This window comes from Cnephaeus nilssonii, assembly GCF_951640355.1.
Source record: "Cnephaeus nilssonii genome assembly, chromosome: 22".
NCBI classification, from domain to species: Eukaryota; Metazoa; Chordata; class Mammalia; order Chiroptera; family Vespertilionidae; genus Cnephaeus; species Cnephaeus nilssonii.
Window position 1 is genome coordinate 23,082,326 of NC_137093.1, and position 15,239 is coordinate 23,097,564.

Genomic DNA, 15,239 nt, shown 5'->3' on the forward strand with positions numbered 1-15,239 from the left:
TGAGCCGTTCACATTGCATGAGGTGCCCGTGTTCTGCTAACGCGCCCCCCTTCCTCCTCCCCAGGGGCACGCACGGGTACATGGCTCCCGAGGTGCTGCAGAAGGGGACGGCCTACGACAGCAGTGCCGACTGGTTCTCCCTGGGCTGCATGCTCTTCAAACTTCTCAGGGGGTGAGTGAGGCGCCCCCTCCCGGCGCGTCAGCAGGGCCTGTGCTGGGGTCACAGTCACGTCCTCGGGCCCTGATGCTATTCCGGGTCCCACCGTGATCTGTAAGCCACGTGCTAATCTCAGTGAGGACCGTGGCGCTCTCTCTGCCTCGTGAAAGCGAGAGCTCTGTTCCCGTAAGATTATAGAAGAAAGCTGACGGGGTGGTGGTTTTATTCCGTATCCTGTAGGAGTTACAGCATTCTTAAATCTGAAATAAGACTGGTTTGAAAAAATAATTTTAAAATAATAAGCCCTAACCGGTTTGGCTCAGTGGATAGAGTGTCGGCCTGCGGACTCAAGGGTCCCAGGTTCGATTCTGATCAAGGGCATGGACCTTGGTTGTGGGCACATCCCCAGTAGGGGGTGTGCAGGAGGTGGCTGATCGATGTTTCTCTCTCATCGATGTTTCTAACTCTCTATCCCTCTCCCTTCCTCTCTGTAAGAAATCAATAAAATATATTTAAAAAAATAATAATAAGACGGCTTTGAAATATTTCCATCGATACCCCTTATTTGAGAATAAGTGTTATTTTAAAATGTGGGTAATAGACAAAGGTAGGATTTATCCCCCCCCACCCCCCCTACAAATGAATTACTCATGAGTGTCTTGTGCGCTTAGGTCCTTTTCAGGGTTACACACGTGGATGAAGACCCGTGACGAAGCCGTCTTAAATGCGCATTTATTTGTAATCCTGCTGAAAGTCGTTTGTTTTTAAGACGCAAAGATGCCGTTGTGTGATTTTGTGCTTTTAATTAAGTTGGTTGTAATGGACCCTTCCTCCTAAGCTGCCAGGCATGGAGAGATCGAGGGGACAGGTCCGCAGCGGGAGCACTCTCAGAACCTGTCCTCCTCTTGAACGATGAAATGGTGTTAGTATTGCCACGGAGCTTAAGAACTTTGAGCCAGTTATAATTGAGAGCTTAAGTTCTCAACATGTAGTGTTGATTTTTCTTCATTCACAAAGAGACAGGAAGTGCTTGACGTGAAAACATCCCAGTCGTCCAGATTCTCCCGTGGACGTGTCTCTCGTGGGCACGCGAGGCTGGGATTGGCTGCCTCTCACACCTCCCCGTCGGAAAGCCTCCTTGAGCACCGCTCATCTTTTTCTCGTCAGCACATCTGGGAGGGGGCTGGCCCCGCACTCGGTCCTGAGCCCCCAGGACTCCGCCGATCCGGCTGATCTCCGCTCCTCCCCCTGTCCGCTTGGGCACTGAAATTGCATTATTGCCTACAGAGGCAGGTCTTGTCGTCGGTCTGAATTGAATTATTGTGTTTGTGGAGCCTGGATGGGCTTAATTCCCGTCATCAGACTAGCTGACCTAATTAGGGAGCTTCTGCAAGGCTAACCAGAGAAAGCCGCTCCCTCCCGAGGCATCCTGCGACCCCGTGGAGTCAGCGTGCCCGGTGGGCGCATGCCGCTCGCCGGGGTCTTTGCCTGGGCCTCCGCCGGAGAGGAGGCTAGAGATGCAGAATGCACACGGACAGAAAGTTCAGGATGATGAAAAACTGCAAAGCAGCTCAAGTGTTGAACGCATTGGTTCAAGACTCAAAAATCTGCCGTAAAATGGTCCAGGAAAACCTGCCACGGCCTTGCGTTTAGAGCTCTGTGCGCTTCCTTATTTTGCTTAATATTCTTACTCTGTTTATCATAATGTCCGTGCATGTACACTAGGGACGACGTGGCTTAGCAGTCTTTTTAGGAGATCCGAGGGTGTGGTTTAATAACTCCATAGGATCCAGCATTGCCCTCTCTGGTTAACAGCGTGAATTCAGTCTTATTTGGCCAGAATTCACATCCGCAGTGCTGAATCGGAAGGGGGTCATCCCCCTGTGAAGTCCTTGGTCAGGCTCGGGCGAAACGACACGTTCAGTGTGGCTCCTACGGAGAGGAGTCTTGGCCGACAGGACACACCCAGGGGTTGGTCCTGGGGATGGGATGGGATGGGAGGGGTGAGGAGAGAAGAGAAAGAGCTAGAAGTCATGGCTCACAGGGAAGGTTGAAGGAGCTGGTGCCTTACTGACGGGGCGGAAGTCACGCTGCGTCGCCCCAGAGGGGAGGCGTTGTGAGGCTGGGACAGGATTCTGGGTTTGCCAACGTCCCTTCCCCTCCGGCATGAGCTGCCCAGGGAGGGCGTGGCCTGCCGCCCAGGCAGCCAGCTCCCTGCCCCCATCCGGGGACCACCTACGGAGCCTGAAGGGGAAAGAGTCCTTCCAGGGTAGGATGGATCGGACCCGATGGGTCTTCCTCACCAGGATTTATGGTCTAAGGCCATTCCCAGGAAAGGATGTGGCGCTAAAACCAAAGGGCAGGGAGTATGTATTGACTTAATGGATTTAAATTAAATTTGCTGAGCATTTATTGAGCACCTACAATATGCAAGACTGTGCTTGATGCTATGGGGGAAGAGAGGAAGGGGCAGGAAGGAAGCCACATACAGTGATGAGAGAGAATCATGCATTGGCTGCCTCCTGCACGCCCCACACTGGGGATGGAGCCCGCAACCCGGGCATGTGCCCTGACCGGGAATCGAACTGTGACCTCCTGGTTCATAGGTCGAGGCTCAATCACTGAGCCACGCCGGGCTGGCCGAGCTTCTGTTCTCTGTGATTGAATCCTCCTTGGTGGACCAGTGTGTCCCCCTGCTTCAGCTGCGACACTTCTCAGCACCCCTCCTTTTGTCTGGCCGCCCTGGAGGAATGCCCCCGGGCAGGAGGGAGGGAACTGAGTGTGAGAACCTTGTGCAGGCCTGAGCCACAGTGACGAGCCATTCGGAGGCCATGCGTTCAGGTCACCGCTTCCACTGGAGACGCCGTGGTCAGGTGCTTAGGAGCATCTGTGCCTGCGCTGCGTCCACGTGGCACGTGGCACGTGTGGAATTGCCGTCACGGTCCTCAGTCTGGGTTTCAGGTGTCTCCAGGGGAAAAGAATAGCCCTGTCGCCTGATCTTATGCTTGTCACCATTGATTGTCCCCAAAGGTGTCAGACGCAGGGAGGGAGCCCCGGGGTGGTGTCTGGGGAGAGCTGAGCTCTGCCTGAGGTGGTTGAGGTGGTTCCGTGTGGAGAAAACAAGGCATGTTTATCAGTATGTTGGCAGCTATTGGCTCGGGTTCAAAATGCGCGCAACACCATCTCTTTGGTATTTTAAAATTAATTTTCGATGGAAGGGGTTTTGATCATCACTTGCAATGTTTTGGAACCCGTTGTTTCACTGCGATGACGGTGTGTGTGTCGGGGGAGGGGGTGGAACCATCATTTATCATATTTTGAGTGATTTTCCCACTCCTGGGGAGGGCCTGTGCAGCTCTCCCACTCTGCCTGCGACTCAAAAGCTGCGTCTGACCGCTGCCCCGTGAATCGCTCCCATCACGCTCCCTGGCGCGGGGGGAATATTGCTGTGCCGCCGGGGGGACACGGCTCGCCGGGCAAGCATCGGGGAGCAGCCGTGCTCACGGGGGATCTGGGAGCACCACGTGCCTCGCTCCACACGGAGATCGTTGCTACTGGGGCTTTTCTTTAACATTCTCCAAAATAGAAGCCGAATCTTCGGTTTTGTTCACAAAGAACCATCAGGAACGCGTTGGCAGCAGCTGTGCACCGGGCTCTTGGCTTGAAAGACCCACGTTTCCCAGCCCCACAGCGCAGAGCTGAGGAGCCGCGACGTGACTCCGACCCCCGACCCCCGACCCCGTCCCCTCCAGTCGGACACGGACGGTCTCTATTTATAACGTGGGCTTGGTGGGGCGAGGGCCCGTGTGCCGGAAATGTTCCTGGCGCTCGCCGGCTCTGGCTGCAGCTCCCTCGCAGGCCTCCTCCGGGCTCAGGAAAGGCTTTTTAAATTTAGCACAGACGCCTCTGCGAGGGCACGGCCGGGCAGCCCTCCCTCCCAGCGGCAGGCGCAGGCAAGCCCCGGGGTCAAGGGCGGAGTGGGCTCTCTGGCGCTGCGCCAGGAGCTGCACCAGGGCGTGGGGGGCCGCAGGAACCCCGAGATCCTCACACAGTCCCCCGCACACGTTCAGGGACTTGGCGGGAAGAGCTGTGCGGAGCAGAGAGACCAAGGTTTTAGGCAGATTTAATAACACACTTTGTTCCTTTCCTTTCGAACCATGAACGTGCTCATATCTCCCTGTATTTTGCATAGAGGAATGATGCCAGTGTGTTTTTTTTTAACGTTAGACTATCTTATAAGTAACAAAGCAGTACTGTTTGCTGTTATATCCTATTTGATTTTCAAAAATACTTCCAATCTGCTCGGTACTAATTCTCCTTGTTAATATGTATTTTTTCAAATTAGTGTGTTTAAGAGATGGCAATAAGTTTGTATTTCACTTGCACGATGAGAAAGAAAAGGCGTGAGGGTGCCCTCTCTTGTACAAAATGAGAATTAAAACAGTTAAGATAATAAATGCTCTGAAAAGGAGTAACCTCATCAGGAGCTGATTGAATGTATGGCTTCACTAATTCGGTAGGATGGCCCGATCAGTCCCAGTGAGCGGTAGAGCAAAAATACGTGGGATTTTAGTTTTTTTGGTAAATCCCGTTGATTTGTGTGTTCGACATTCCAATCTCTCTCATAGCGTTAACTTGAGAATATTTAACATATCTCACCTCAGGTTATGTTGCACATGCCTTATAAATAAACCTATAGGATTAGTAATTCTACAGACATGTCTTACTGTAAGAAAACATAGTCATTTACTTATATCTCTTCTGTAATCTTCCAAGAAATAAGTCAATAAGGCCGTGGTTTTCGAATTTGCATGTTAACTGGTCTCTCCAAGTGCTAAGATTGCCTTGAAAAGCCAGCTTTTAAAAACATGGTAAAGAGTAAGAATACTTGGTTTTACGGAGCTGATCAAGCAGACACTCATTTTGTAAAGTAAGGCTCAACTTGACTGATTTCACAAATGGCTTCTCCATGAGATACGGCCGCTCACTGCCATTGTCGTCACTGCTAGCCAGACCGTATTGTGGCTGTTCCATCGCTGTTTCTGCGAAGTTCATGGCAGTATGCCCGTTGAGCGATGAAGAAGTTGAGTCCGAAGTTTTCCATGACTGGCGCACAGCCACTGTACCGCCAGTCCCAGCGTGAACCCCGGCGGTCTGACTGGGGAGACTGGGGTCCCCATAAGTAAAAAGGGAGTCAGCAGCTCGGGGCTCTCGTTTATCCCTGTAAGCATCAGAGGAATTTATTGCTTACAATGCCTGTTTTCTCGAGGGGAAGCGTGTTCGTCTTGGTCATGTTTTGATTTGACTATAGTTTCTTGAGGGACTAATAGCCTTTTTTCTTTTCTTTTTTTTTTTTAAATATATTTTATTGATTTTTTACAGAGAGGAAGGGAAAGGGACAGAGAGTTAGAAACATCGATGAGAGAGAAACATTGATCAGCTGCCTCTTGCACACCCCCTACTGGGGATGTGCCCGCAACCAAGGTACATGCCCTTGACCGGAATCGAACCTGGGACCCTTGAGTCCACAAGCCGACGCTCTATCCACTGAGCCAAACCGGTTTCGGCAACCTTTTTTCTTTAGAAAGAAATTATCTCAAACACTTAACATGACAAGTGTTGTATAAATGACTTTCATTTTTGTGACTGCCTGTTGGCTAATCATTTTTTAAAAATATGTTTTTATTTTTAAAGAGAGAGGAAGGGAGGGGGAGAGAGAGAGAGAAACATCGATGTGAGAGAGAAACATTGATCGGTTGCCTCTCATGCACCTTGACCAGGGATCGAACCCACAAACCTGGGCATGTGCCCTGGCTGGGAATCAAACCGGCGACCTTTTGGTACATGGGATGAAATTCCAACCAACTGAGCCCCACTGGCCAGGGCATAATTTTTGTTAACGATAATTTAAAACATCAGTTGGAATATATTTGCTGAAGGTATTTTATTAGTGCCGTGACTTACTTGATGAGAGGATCAGGCAGAGCAGATAAACATAAGCCTTGCTGTTCCTGGGCCTCACTGTCTGGTCACCAGTTTTTCCTCTGAAAATGATCCATGTTGATGGCTTTTGTATGTCTGTAGTTTTGAATAAACAGTGACAGAACACAATACTTCACCGAATGGCAGTCAATGGCATGTGCTGCGTTGGCTGACACCACATTATAACAGTGTCCTTTGTTCCTGCAGCCACAGCCCGTTCAGACAACACAAAACCAAAGATAAGCACGAAATAGACCGGATGACCCTCACCGTGGTAAGGAGATGAGCGACCCTGTTTTTATTCAATTTCGTGTTCCCTTCGCAACCCATGTAACATTTTATTGCGTTCTTAAAACAAATAAGCGGAGATACAATCCCTAGAAGAACCTCAAAAGAGAAAACAATAGTGGGAGTAGATGGTAAGGCAGAAATCAGGATTTGCTAACAATCAGTAAGAAAAAGATAGAGGAAATCAAGAGCGAAACCAAAGAAACCAAATAAAAAAGGGGAAATGACTGAGATGCGGAGAAGCGGGGAGACCTTCGGGTTCTTTTTTGATTGGCTTTGGAGATGATTGATACCCGTTTGATGTTTCTTTAGAGGAGATACGACTTGGTGGTGAATGTGTACTTTTGAGCGCTGTCCTTACCCGGGAGGCGGTCTCTCAGGCTGGGTGGGTGTGGGGGCAGCTTTTCCATGAACGCGCTTTTGAAATCGTGTTCTCGTTTCCCCCCTGCCGCCCCAGGACGTGGAGCTTCCCGACACCTTCTCCCCTGAGCTGAAGGCCCTCCTGGAGGGCTTGCTGCAGCGGGAAGTCAGCAAGCGGCTTGGCTGTCACGGCGGCGGGTAGGCTGGTGCTCGCCTGTCGGGGTTTCCGGGGGACAGGGGATCACCTGGGAAGGATGTATATTGTCTCATGTGTCCTGTCCCGTAATTAACAAGCGGAAGGAGTCACCAACTTTTTAAAAAGTTTTTTTGTTGTTGGTTTTTAGAAAGAGAGAGAATGGGAGAGGGAGAAAGAGAGAGAGAGAAACAAAGATGTGAGAGTGAAACATTGATGGCTGCCTGCTGCACGCCCCCTACTGGGGGCCGAACGCACAACCCGGGCTTGTGCCCTGACTGGGAATCGAACCATGACCTCCTGGTTCATAGGTCGATGCTCAACCCCCGAACCACACCCCCCGGGCCACACCGGCCGGGCATGGCGAGCGATATTGCTAAGCGTCACCGTGTTTCCCGTGTGGCTTTGGAAGAGGAATTTTTACTTGCTTGCTTAAGGAACAGGAAATAGCTGCTCCTCTGTGTCCCTAACAGGAGAGAGTTTTTGCAGACTCTTTCTTGGATCTGTCAGTGCGCGCTCACCACTGTCACGGCCTCTCCGCTACAGGTCCCAGGAGGTGAAGGAACACAGCTTCTTCAGGGGCATCGACTGGCAGCACGTCTACTTACAAAAGGTACTCCCCGGGGACCCCACCCCGGGCACCCGCCTGCTCCCCGCCTCTGCTTCCTGGCTCTGGCCCCAGGGCCCCCCACCCCCAGCTTCCCGTCCACAGAGTCCTTCTTGCTCTTCCACCCAAGGGAGGCTGGATGCCTGGCTCGCTCCTCGGGGGCCGCTCGCTGCCGCCTCTTCTTCCCTAGTTTAAACGTTTTCAGAATATCTTCTGCACACATTGATAAGTGGCGACATGGAGCTGATATGTGGCTAATTCAAATGCCCACAGGATTGAGGCTTTTTAGCTTTAGCTCATCCTCTTGACTTTTTATCTCAATGCATGACTGTATTTTTATATTTTTCAAGATAAAAACGTACAGGAAATGTTCATCGTAAACTTGCATACACTTTCTAGCCCAGTACCACACAACTTAAGAATTCACCTGATTCTATATCAGCATAATTCTCATATCTTTTTTTAAGATATTTTTATATTCTCACTGATAGAGGAAAACACCCCACGTTGAAGTTGTTTTTGTTTGTTTGTTTTTAATGTTGATTATCAGCTTTGGACTCTTTTTGCATGAATTCAAACTGTGGATGAATAGCGATCTGTTATCCCTGCCTGCGCAGAATTAGGGCTCAGGCTCCAGTTACGTCAATATCGGCCTCAGGACTGTGTGCTGTGGGGTGCTCTGTCTGCCTTGAAGGGCCCAGCAGGTGGAATGTGGCCCCCCTCCCCCTGAGAAAACGTGCTTTCTTAAACTCGAGCTGGGAGGATGTGCAGTGTTGAACCTCCGTTACATGTAATAATTATTTAAGACGGACGTGGACAGGAGTGTGTGTTTTTTCCCCCCTTAAATTTGTCTTAAGATCTGAGGTCTTCCTTTGGAGCCATTCAGGGCAGAAGCTCCGCTGTGGTTGGGGCGGGGCCGTCCGGGCGTCTGGTTTCTGACCCTTCCTCCTTTGGGCCCTCCAGTACCCTCCGCCCCTGATCCCTCCCCGGGGAGAAGTGAACGCGGCCGACGCCTTCGACATCGGCTCCTTTGACGAAGAGGACACCAAAGGCATCAAGGTGCTCACAGGCCGTTGGCCCTCCGTCGTGTCGGAGGGGAGGGGGGTTTCTCATCAGGAATCAAACGCTGCGCTCGTGTCAGGATCGGCCCGCCTGTGGGGTGTCGCTTTCAAAGGGCCAGCTGCACATTGGCAGAACGTGGAAGTCTAGGACTTAAATGAGCGAGAGACTCTGAAAGCTTTTTGGGGGATAATCGCTCTATGTTTGGTAAACTGCAGAATGGTCAGATTTTGACTGATCTGGGTAGATTTGTGATTGAAATAAAATCCCAATGTGTAGGAAGCAGGAAGAACAACCGTGTGAAAGCAAACCTACTTCTCGTGCCCCAGAGCCAGTCATACTGAATTAGAATTAGAGTTACAACCAGCATTCGATGCGATTCTCCTGCCTTAGATCTCTCTCTCTGTCAGGATGAAAGGCGCAAACCGCATGCATCGTGTTGCATTTGTCAATCAGAAGTGAAGTAATCACCGTTTTTTGAATATAATCCTCTGCATTTTTCAAACTTTTGTTCGTATCACTATTTTCCCATAGACAGGATATCATTAGGGATGGTGAGTCATGAGAGAAAATCACCCTCTTTGGGGTGCAGTCACTGCTCCCCAGCCCCCACTGTCACCACTTCCCCCAGGACCGCCCCTCCCTCCTGGATGCTCCCCGTCTCCTCCCAGCTGCCTGCTTTTAGACCCTTCTTATCTAGCCCCCCCATTTTCCCTACCAGGTAGCTCCCCCTCCTGAAGGCCACACACACACGCCTGCGAGGGGTACATAGAAGACTGCCGTGTGCAATGCCAGGGCCCAGCAGGGGCTGTGACCAGAGACACAGAATGGGGCCGATGGAATGTGGGCAGAGAAGGGGGGTGGGGAAGGGGCTGGAGGAAGTGTGAAGGCAGCTGGGCCGGGCGCAGCCAGGGGAGCAGATGTACGGTTTTTACTGAATGCGTGTCACTTGCACACCACCACCGAGTCCAAAGGTCACCTGAGGTCAGAGGTCAGAGGTCACCAGTACCTATCTCTCAGGCAAAGGGGTGAGCCGGTCCGGTTTGTAAAGGGGCGCCTGCTTTTGCAGGCCACCTGTTGCCTCTCAGCAGGACCACTCGCTTTTCTGTCACAAACCTGCGGCTCCGAGGCCTAAAGCCCTTTTCCTCGCTCGGTTTCCGAGTGCAGCCTCCCTTAGGGAGAAGGATGAGGAGGCTTGAGTGAGAGTTTGGAAAAGAAACGCATCATAGGTGTCATGTTGATCACGGCTCCTCTTAAAGGCCGAGCTGCCTAACCCCTCCCTGTGTCTTGAGCTTTCTGCTCAGGCACGTGATGGAGACTCTCCTGGCTTCTCCCTTTTCATTGTTTCTAAAAACGATAGGAGTCTATTTTCCACGTGCATCGAATATCCTCACCACAATGGAATTTTTATTTTGTTGTCGAAACCTTTTAATACTCCAGATAAACGCCCGTAGGTCCTGGCTTTCATCAGCAAAACTGCAGTGAACGTTGTTAAGAAAATTGGGGGCGAAGCCACCTGACCCGGGAGTGGGGGTGAAGTGCTCGCCGGTGGCAGCCCTCTGTGGGTGCCGGCGGCTGGGTGGTCCTTGGGGATGTGTCACCCTCGAGAACCCGTTCTAAGTGATCGTGTGCCATCGTGCCGCCCCGTCCCCGCGCACAGCCACGCGCCTCCCGCGCCGCTCGCCTCTGTAAGCCCGGGCGCTCGTAGACGTGTCGCTCTCTCGCACCCACAGCTCCTGGACTGCGACCAAGAGCTCTACAAGAACTTCCCGCTGGTCATCTCGGAGCGCTGGCAGCAGGAGGTGGTGGAGACCATCTACGACACCGTGAACGCGGACACGGACAAGATCGAGGCCAGGAAGAGGGCGAAGAACAAGCAGCTGGGCCACGAAGAAGGTAAAACAGCCCAGTCTCCCAGACCCCCCCGAGGCGGTGCGTTTTCACAGGTGCTTGTGACGCCGACAAAGGATTTGGGTCACAGAGTGCTGTCCGGTGGAGACGGGCAAGTGCCATACACTGTTTTCATTTTATCTGCCTTGCAAAAGTTCAGTACGGTATTTCCAAGTCTCTGGTCCACCTGTAAATAAACACGTATGAAGACAGTCAGCGGGATCGTTCGAGAGCCCTCTTAGCGTGCGTGGGGGCTGCTTAGGAAGTTTTTCCGGGAAGCGTGAGTGGAACAGGGCCAGCGTCATGGGCGTGGGACCTGCCCCCCCCCCCAACTCCGTGGGATGCTCCGCTGTCCCCGTCTTGACGTCCTTAATAATTTTTGAGCAAGAGGCCTGCATTTTCCTTTTTCCCTCAGCCCTGCAAAGTATGTGGCCTGTCCCGGGGAGGAACTTAGCACATTACATGTCACTTGTCGAGAGATATACATGTACTTACACATTTATATCACAAACGGCATTAAAAGAATTGCCAAGTCATATTTTTGTTTACAGTACTTGAGTGCCCTATTAGGATTTTGAAAGTAGAATATATAACATAGAGTAGTAAAGAGATCAGTCATTCTTCATTCACTAAGTATTGTCGCTCTTTTAATTGTCTAATATTTTACAGCTTTTGGATATTTAAATGTATTGTGGGCGCAGCCGGCATGCCTCAGTGGTTAATTATCGACCTATGAACCAGGAGGTCTCGGTTCAACTCCTGGTCAAGGCACATGCCTGGGTTGTGGGCTCGACCCCCAGTGTGGGGCGTGCAGGAGGCAGCCCATCGATGATTCTCTCTCATCACGGATGTTTCTATCCCTCCCTCCCTCTGCCTCCCTCTCTGAATCAATAGTAACGTGTTAACAGTTCCCCGAGCGCACCAAGGGGACCTCGCAGCCCTTTCACTGCTCACCTCCCTTCTCCGGGGAAAGGGCTTCATTTCTAAGCTGTTCTGTAGAGAAACGGTCCACTGAGATCCCTCTGGGCTGCATTTGCCGTAGCAGATTTTACATCGAATTGATGACATTCTGTCAGTGGTCATTTGCTCCAAGGAGAGCCATGATGTCACCAGAATCTTGGCAAATTAGACTCAGGAAAAAAAATATATATATATATATATATATATATATATATATATATATATATATTCCAATGACCTTGCTGAAGTGTTTCCTTTTAATTAGAGCTGTAATTAGAACGCCTCTAACAAGTTAATGAATTCATCTTCATGTATTTAATTTGGGCATATCTAGGTCTTGGTTGAAGACCTCAGCAGTCACCTCTATAGAACAAAACAGTCTAGGCTTAGATTTCAAGTGAAAACACAAGATTTCAACTGTAGATATGCTCTAGAAATGCAGGCACTTTTCCAGGAAAACGATGCCTCCGGGAAGCTTACTCCCTGGTTCCGACCCTCTTTGGTCCCCGTACAGCCCTGTATCCTATGGGTGTTGCTTAATGTGTTTATCGTCTGACCTCCCTCTAGAGTGTGAGCTCCCTGTTGCTCACCGCTAAGTCCTCGATGCCTAGAACATGCTCAGCACTTGGCTGCTCACTTAATCTTGTTGAATGAACGAATGAGAGAGGGAATGAATGATTTTAGCCCAATCACCCAAGCTTTTCATGAAGGCAAAGCAAGCCACTTAAAATGAACCTGTTTTTGTTTTAAGAGACAATACTTCCCTATAAAAAGGTCATCAGGACTCAAGGTGAGTGTGAATGAGCTTGGTCTCTCTACGTAGCCTTGTATTTGAGAGGTAAATATAACCTCAAGTCAAGGACTAAACAGTTTTGATCCTTGAGTTACTTTGGCTTAGTCAGCCATGGAAATCCCCACTCGGTTATTATATAGAAAACAAAAAGTAGAAGAGAGGGAGAGGCCCAGTCCCACATAGAGGCAAAGCTATTCATTGCATTCATTTACTCTCTGTTCTTCCATTCTCATTATATATATAACTAGAGGCCCAACGCACGAAATAATGCAAGAGTAGGCCCTCGTAGGCACAGGCCGGCTGCCTGGATGCGTCCCTCCCAGCCGTGGGCCGGCTGCCTGGATCTGTCCCAGGGGTTTCGTCTGGAAGGACGTCTGGTCTAATTAGCATATTACGCTTTTATTATTATAGATGAAAAAGTCGTTTCAGAACAAACTTTTGCCCTCTCAGAGCAATAAGTGACCACTATGAATATATCAGGAAGTTGAGAAGCAACTATTTAATGTCAGTAGGGAAAGAGCGAAAGAAACCTATTTTTTCAATTCCCAGACCCCATGTGTTTAAAGACTGAAATAATGATTTCTGCAACAAATGAACAAACAAGACAAACCAGCAAAAGCTCAGAGACACAGACAACAGGGTCGTGGTTACCAGAGTGAAAGGGGGTGGGGGGAGGTGGGAGAGGGTAAAGGGGGTAAAGGGGGTCAAATACATGGTGACGGATGGAAATCTAACTTGCGTGGTAAACACAGTGAAGTGTACAGGTGACGTATTGTAGAGTTCTACACGTGAACCCTATATCATTTTATTAAACAGTTTTACCCCAATCACTTTAATTTAAAAATTTTAATAAAGAAAGAATGATTTCTGTAATGTCGTATATTGCTAGAGACTTGATTTTTCCAGAAAGTGTGTACTTCTCTTTTCCCGAGGCACATCTACATGAAGACATTCTGTTTCAGACCCTATTTAACTTACGGTGACTTTCTATTTCTCAGATTACGCTCTGGGAAAAGACTGCATTATGCACGGGTACATGCTGAAACTGGGGAACCCGTTTCTGACTCAGTGGCAGCGTCGATATTTTTACCTCTTTCCAAACAGACTTGAATGGAGAGGAGAGGGGGAGTCCCGGGTAAGTCTGACGCCCGTTATCAAGCAATTGCTGTAATTATGTTGAATGGATAGCACGCGGTTATTGCATAGTGAGGACACGTTTTGTAAAACACCCTCTGAAGCGCTGTGCACCTGTTCTAACTTGTGTGCATGCAATTTTGATGTTCAGACTGTGACTTTTAGACTTCCAAGTCAAGGAAGGATTTTGTAATATCAGAAAACAGAATGTGCTGTTTTGTGAGGTCCACAGCAGACAGGAAATTGTCCCACTTTTCAGAATATTTGAAAATTAAAAAACAACAACTTCCTTTGTTTAACATCAGGAATCTTCTTTATATTATCCTATATAATAAAAGGCTAATATGCAAATTGACTGAACGGCGGAACGACTGGTTGCTATGACTTGCACTGACCACCAAGGGGCAGATGCTCAATGCAGGAGCCGCCCCCTGGTGGTCAGTGCGCTCCCACAGGGGAAGCGCCGCTCAGCCAGAAGCCCTGAGCTGGGTTCACGGCTGGCGAGCACAGTGGCGGTGGTGGGATCCTCTCCCGCCTCCGCGGCAGCACTAAGGATGTCCAACTGCAGCCTAAGCTGTCAGTCAGACATCCCCCGAGGGCTCCCGGACTGCTAAAGGGCACAGGCCAGGCTGAGGGGACCCCCAAGTGCACAAATGTCATGCACCAGGCCTCTAGTTATATATATAAAAGGCTAATATGCAAAGTGTCCCCTTGGGAATTCAACCAGGAGACCGGGAGTTCATTCGCTCACTACGACATGTGCTGACCAACAGGGGGCGGCACAGAATGAAGGAAGGCCCTGGCCAGCAGCCGGCAGCCGGGGAAGAAAGGCCCCGATTGGCCCCAATCGCCGGCCAGGCCTTGGGACCCTACCTGTGCACGAATTTTGTGCACCGGGCCTCTAGTATGCAATAAAAAGAGTCAATGTTTAATGGCCGATTTGAGAAGCCGCTTGGATTCGTAGGTACCAATGAGGAAAAAGCAAACGTGTGCGTTTATGATGGTGTTGTTTCTCATTTAGGGATCCTGGAGTATTTATCCAAAAAAACATAAAATGGTAAGGTCCTCGGGACGCTATAGCATTCACCCTGAGCTATCCTGCTATAGACCTGGCGCGCGGGACACTCCTTTAAGGATGTCGCCTGTGTTTATAACATCATCTGGATGTGATCGAAATAGCGTCGGCCGACAAGCTTGCATCGCCAGGCATTTACGGAGCTGCTGTGTGAAGACTCCGCCTCACACCCTGGCTCCTGTAAATCGCCCTCGGCGCCCCCGTGTTCCCTCCCGGCTTTACTGGTAGCATTTAGATGAGTGCGTGGTGCAAAAAGCACGTGACTCACACTCACTCAGACATCAGTCCCGCGTGGAGGGAACAGCTTTGCTCCTTGGCCTTAGAGACATTTCTTTCTTTGCAGGTTTGTTTGTTTGTTTGTTTTTGAGATGGTATAGTTTGCACTTTTGTATATGTTCCTTTGTAGCCATCTCCCCCACATCTAGAACATCAGCAAAGAAAGACAGATGCCAAGTTTTTTGTTCGTTTACTTTTCCTAAGTGGGTAGTTTTCGGTACTCGTTAGTACTTTAACTTCAGAAGTCATGAATGATGTGAAGTAATTGGCCTTTTTTATTTTTATGACCAGCAAAATTTACTGACAATGGAGCAGATTGTGTCTGTGGAAGAAACTCAGTTTAAAGACAAGAAATGCATTTTGTTGAGGATAAAAGGAGGGAAGCAGTTTGTCTTGCAATGTGAGGTGAGTTTTTATTACTTTTTTCATAGGTGCCGTTTAGAACAGTTCTTCCCATCTCTCTCT

General features: G+C 49.7%; 1 protein-coding gene across 2 annotated transcripts in view; it reads left to right on the top strand.

Moving 5' to 3' along the window:
* The window catches only part of GRK3 (G protein-coupled receptor kinase 3), an 87,073-nt gene that overhangs the window by 69,548 nt on the left and 2,286 nt on the right, over positions 1–15,239 (top strand). For both annotated transcript variants that reach the window (XM_079762604.1, XM_079762605.1), the window contains 8 exons: positions 65–172; positions 6,347–6,413; positions 6,885–6,985; positions 7,527–7,593; positions 8,551–8,646; positions 10,380–10,542; positions 13,288–13,424; positions 15,066–15,179. In XM_079762604.1, coding sequence (XP_079618730.1) covers positions 65–172; positions 6,347–6,413; positions 6,885–6,985; positions 7,527–7,593; positions 8,551–8,646; positions 10,380–10,542; positions 13,288–13,424; positions 15,066–15,179 — 853 coding nt within the window. The remainder of the gene's footprint in view (positions 1–64; positions 173–6,346; positions 6,414–6,884; positions 6,986–7,526; positions 7,594–8,550; positions 8,647–10,379; positions 10,543–13,287; positions 13,425–15,065; positions 15,180–15,239) is intronic.